This window comes from Solanum dulcamara, chromosome 4, assembly GCF_947179165.1.
Source record: "Solanum dulcamara chromosome 4, daSolDulc1.2, whole genome shotgun sequence".
NCBI classification, from domain to species: domain Eukaryota; kingdom Viridiplantae; phylum Streptophyta; class Magnoliopsida; order Solanales; family Solanaceae; genus Solanum; species Solanum dulcamara.
The window spans coordinates 76698235-76703468 of record NC_077240.1 but is presented as its reverse complement, the minus strand read 5'-3'; the positions used below and the strand labels follow the sequence as shown (position 1 = coordinate 76703468).

The window sequence follows — 5234 nt, the reverse complement described above, 5'->3', positions numbered from 1 at the left end:
AGTGCCATGCTGTTGGAGTTAAAGAATGGGAGAATTGAAATGGTTATTGGAGAGTTCACGTGTAATAGGAGATTATAGGTATTAATATAAGTAGGAAATGGGCGGTGGGGTAGTGTGTATCATATTGCATATATATAGAGAGAGTTGTTGTATAGTAGGAATATATTATTTGGTAGGTTAGCATGAGAATTATTTTAATTTATGTGAAAGGAATATATTATTTGGTAGGTTAGCATGAGAATTATTTTAATTTATGTGAAGGGAGACAAAGGGTGATGGGTAGATGATGGGTTTAATTTAAAGAAAGCCACGTGATGGTATGTTGTATGTGCATAATGTTGACACGTATGAATTGAAGTAAACTTAGGTAGTAATTGCTGGAAAGAATTGGTATTATATGTAGGGATTAATGAAGGGTAGGGGGAAATAGGTTGGATTTTGGGGTTATTTTCTTTATTATAAATAGCAGTAGTAATTATTTTATAGTATTATTTTTATTACTATGAGTGGCAGGAGGGTTCATATGTCTGCACAAAGCAAAATAAGAAAAGCTTTTGCCAAAAGATTTGCCAATAATAATATCTTTATGAAAGCAACCCTCCACCTACGCTCCTTTATCTAACTTTATTTTATTTTCCTCTTGAGATTTGTTAAGTTTTGTCTATTGTAAAATTTGTGTTTTTCCACATATCTCAGGATAGGTAAAAAATTATTTGTATCGGATGGTTATAACAAAAATATATTGAATAATTATAATTTAGTAATAATTATATAGAGGGTCAAAATTAGGTGTCAACAATATTTTCCTTTCTTTGAATATGGTCGATGAAGGAGACCCTGGGCAAAACAAATTGACAAGTCTAATTTTGACTGACCACATCTTCATCCTTTGGAAAAAGGGAGTTGGTACGGATTTTGGGAAGTTATGGCCAGACCTCGGCATCGGGTCTCCTACATATCTCAGGCTACATTAGAATTTAGGCTGCTTGTTTTGGCGCACGAATTTTGAAAGAATTCAAAAGCTATCCTGATATTAAATATGGAGAGATCGGGGTGCTTGGGGAATGAGATTAAGAATGATTGTTGGAATACAGTCGAGTTTATCAACGTCAATTCACCTACATATCCCTAAACTTAGACTGCTTGTAGTTTGACTCAATCGGTTTAAAACAAAAATCTCTTATGCCAATATAACCTTCGATTGGGAAGAGCGACAAACAAATTGAGTGTGATAACTTAGCCATGAATGTAGCGTGCTTCGCACTCACAATGAAGAACTTATACGGACATAATTTCCAAAGTTTTTGGTGTATTGTCACTCAGATTGAAAATTTTCTTTTGGTGACAGTTGAAGTTTTCCAGATGTGAAATCGAAACTGACGAACTCAAAGAAATACCCATATGCCTTCTGATAGGGGTGTGGTTTGATTGTGGTGGAAGTCGCTCTTCAACTCGTGTCCTGAGAGTTTGATACTCCTCTTCAGACTATGTCCCAGTTCCTGCTAAGAAAAAGTTTTATGTTGTGCTGCATCCAATTTTATGTCACCCGCACCTGTGGTTTGCTTGAGAATTCATCCTCTTGGATGCTCTCGACAAAGATTAAGATAAAACTTAGTAGTAGAAACAACGTAACTCGAATAAAAGGGTAGCATCGTTACTATGTTGGCATATCAACCTCCTCCGATTTTGACATAGAGCAAACAAAACATACTTCTCAAGTTGGTATGATTTATAATATATTTCTCGACTACTAATTTTCTTCAATTTGATGTAATATGTGATGAGTTGATATGATGCGATATGATGATGAGTTGATATGATGTAATATGATGATGAGTTGATCTGATAATGATGATGGGTTGATATGATGCAATATGATGATGAGTTGATATGATAATAATGATAGCCCTCTCGACAATGATATGATAATGATGACAGCCCTTTCGACAATGATATGATAATGATGAATCGATATAATGCAATATGATGAGTTGATAGGATAATGATGATGACCCTCTTGACAATAATATAAAAATGGTCTTCCCGACAATGATATGATAACGGCCCTCTAGGCAATTACCCCTTCTGGTAATATAATATGAATGACCCTCTTGGCAATTATATTATCACTTTCGGTAATATAATATGAACTGCCTTCTTGGCAATAATATTAACACTTTCGGTAATATAATATGAATGACCCTCTTGGCAATGATATTACCACTTCCAATAATATAATATGAATAATATATTATGAATGACCCTTTTGGCGATGATATTACCACTTCCGGTAATATAATATGAATGACCCTCTTGTCAATAATATTACCACTTCCGATAATATAATATGAATAATATAATATGAATGACCTTCTTGGCAATGACGTTACCACTTTCGGTAATGTAATATGAATGACGCTCTTGACAATGATATGATAATGGTGATGATTTCTTGTTGATAGGATGATGATGTCTTATTAGTAGGAATGATAATGCTCCATGGATAGGATGATGATCGTTATTTTTCAGATGTTGATATTTGATCAATTTTTGGCATGATATCGAATATTTTGGCTAGTTGCACTTCAAATCCTCATCGATATTTGATATGTATGCCCATTAAACGTCTTTGACACTAAAAAATATGATTTGATGTCATTATAGACGTTTGCCTGCTTTGAGATTAGCTCTTTTGCCTATTTTTGTCACTTCGACATTAGTGTGCGAATATCACCCTCATTTTCGAATATTTTATATTCGTTGGGGCTCATGGTTGGCCGGGGATTTAAACGAGGCATTGTTGCCCGTATTTTGAACGGCTTCTTTTCGTCTGATGCATCCTAATGAATTTCCTTTTTCATGAAAAGTTATCACTTTTGAAGACCTTTTGTTCTTTCGACTTCTTTTGTATTTGTTGAACAGAGGAATATAATGATCCTTTAGAAATCTGCATCCACAAAAAATTTGTTAGTTTTAAATGAATTGATCTGTGTTGACTTCTCCATTTGTTTGCTCTTTGTTTTGCTATCTTCAATTGCTTGCTCTAATTCTCCACTTTGTGGTGGATATAAGACAAAAATATATTTATGCAAAAAATATTTGATGTATTAAAAGCTTTTAAGAAAGATGAGTTTTGAAAAGCAGTTTGGAAAGGGTCACTACCAGATGTCATGTCATGCATAGCATAGATAAATATCCTTGGTTCAAAGCTTTAAACATGTCTAATGGCTCGTTAGGAGAAGTCTGAGAATCCTTGAGGGTTGAAGTTGGAGAGTGCTGACATAGCTGAAATGTTTTACAGTTTACTCTGAACTGCGATGGTGCTGGAGATTGTTGAGGTTGACATTAAACTTCTAATAATGATGGGGATCATTTGAATTCAGTCTTGAACTTTCGAAGCTGACCAAACCTTCAGATGATGTTGAAGATCATTTGTAGTTAGCTTTAAATTTTGAATCATGTTGAAAATATTCAAAACTACATTTAGATGTCTAATACTGCTTGATAAATTTTTGAGGTCGTCCTCAAAAATTTCTGGCCCAGTTAGATGTCTTGGTGAATATCAAACTACCAATAAGATATTTGCAGAATTGTTTTAGACTCTCTCAAAAATTCCGTCCTAGTTACTTTTCTGATGCGCCTTAGTCTTGACTCTTCTGTAGAAATATCTTCTTTGAAATTTTTGAGTCCCTTTCAAAAATTATGTCCCAGTTTCTATCATAAATAGAGAACTTATGGGAGATATGACCAAACCATTGTGGCACCTACGTATCCCATTGAGGCAGAAATCAGGTCAAATGTAGTTCCCCTCTTAGGAGATAAATGAGAAATTTTAATAGGAAAATGACTGAGGCCAACATAGGACGCCTATGTATCTCATTCTTGAGAATTCAGGTCAAACGTAGTTCATTACGAAATGGGGGGGTTAATTTAAAACAAACAAGCATAGAAACGATTACAAGCAAATGACATAATTACAAAAACTCTAAACCTTCAAATGTAGTATCTCTTGACGACATCTGAGTTGATTGGTTTCAGCCACTCTTGGCCATCCATTTCGGACAATATTAAGGCACCTCCAGACAACACTTTGCGAACCATGTATGGTCCTTGCCAATTTGATGCGAACTTTTCTTTATACTCAATTTGATATGGAAAAATGCGTTTAAGAACCAATTGGCCAACTTCAAACTTTCTTGGTCTCACTAGTTTGTTAAAAGCACGAATCATTCTTTGTTGTTACAATTGACCATGGCAAACGGCGGTTATTCTCTTTTCATCAATCAAAGCCAAATATTCAATTCGATTACGAACCCAATCAGCGTTACTCAACTTAGCCTCTTGAATGATTCTCAACGAAGGTATTTCCACTTCGGCGGGGATTACAGCTTCCGTCCAATATACTAGCAAGTATGGGGTTGATCCAATTGATGTTCTGATAGTCGTTCGGTAACCTAACAAAGCATATGGTAACATCTCATGCCAACCTCTATGATTATCAATCATTTTCCTTATGATCGTTTTGATGTTCTTATTGGCAGCTTCTACGGCTCCATTTATTTGAGGACGATATGCGATTGAGTTTTGGTGATTAATCTTGAATTGCTCATATATCTCCTTCATTAAATGACTATTGAGATTTGCTCCATTATCAGTGATGATGGAATTCGGTATTCCAAATCTACATATTAAATTATTACGGATGAATTCTGCTACTACCTTCTTCGTAACTGATTTATACGAGGCTGCTTCCACCCACTTGGTGAAGTAATCGATGGCAACTAAAATGAACCTATGTCCATTAGAGATGGATGGCTCTATTGGACCATTGATATCCATACCCCAAGCCACAAATGGCTAAGGAGAACTCATAGCATTGAGTTCGTGAGAAGGTACTCGAATCAAGTCACCGTGTACTTGACATTGATGACATTTTTGCACATACTTACAACAATCATGCTCCATGATCATCCTAAAATATTCGGATCGAAGGATCTTCTTCGCCAAGGTAAGCCCATTTATATGAGTTCCACAAACTCCCGCATGAATCTGTTTGAGAAGCTTCTAGCTTCAACGACATCGACACATATGAGAAGTCCCATATCTGGAGTTCTCCTATAAAGGGTTTGTCTACTTGGAAAGAAATTGTTAGCTATTCGACGTATTTCTTTCTTCTGGTTGAAAGTCGCATAATCTGGATAAGACCCGATTTCTAGATACTTTTTTATATCAAA

At 35.3% G+C, this 5234-nt stretch overlaps 1 protein-coding gene across 1 annotated transcript; it reads right to left on the bottom strand.

The window, feature by feature from the left end:
* Positions 1–4239: 4239 nt before the first annotated feature.
* LOC129884375 (uncharacterized) lies at positions 4240–4839 on the bottom strand. The gene has a single exon (XM_055958685.1). The coding sequence runs from the start codon at positions 4837–4839 to the stop codon at positions 4240–4242; it is 600 nt and encodes a 199-aa protein (XP_055814660.1).
* Between the last annotated feature and the right edge of the window lie 395 nt (positions 4840–5234).

What these genes read in the sequence shown, in the direction of transcription:
- LOC129884375 (XM_055958685.1), bottom strand. Translation starts at nt 4,839, where the DNA reads ATGGATATCAATGGTCCAATAGAGCCATCCATCTCTAATGGACATAGG.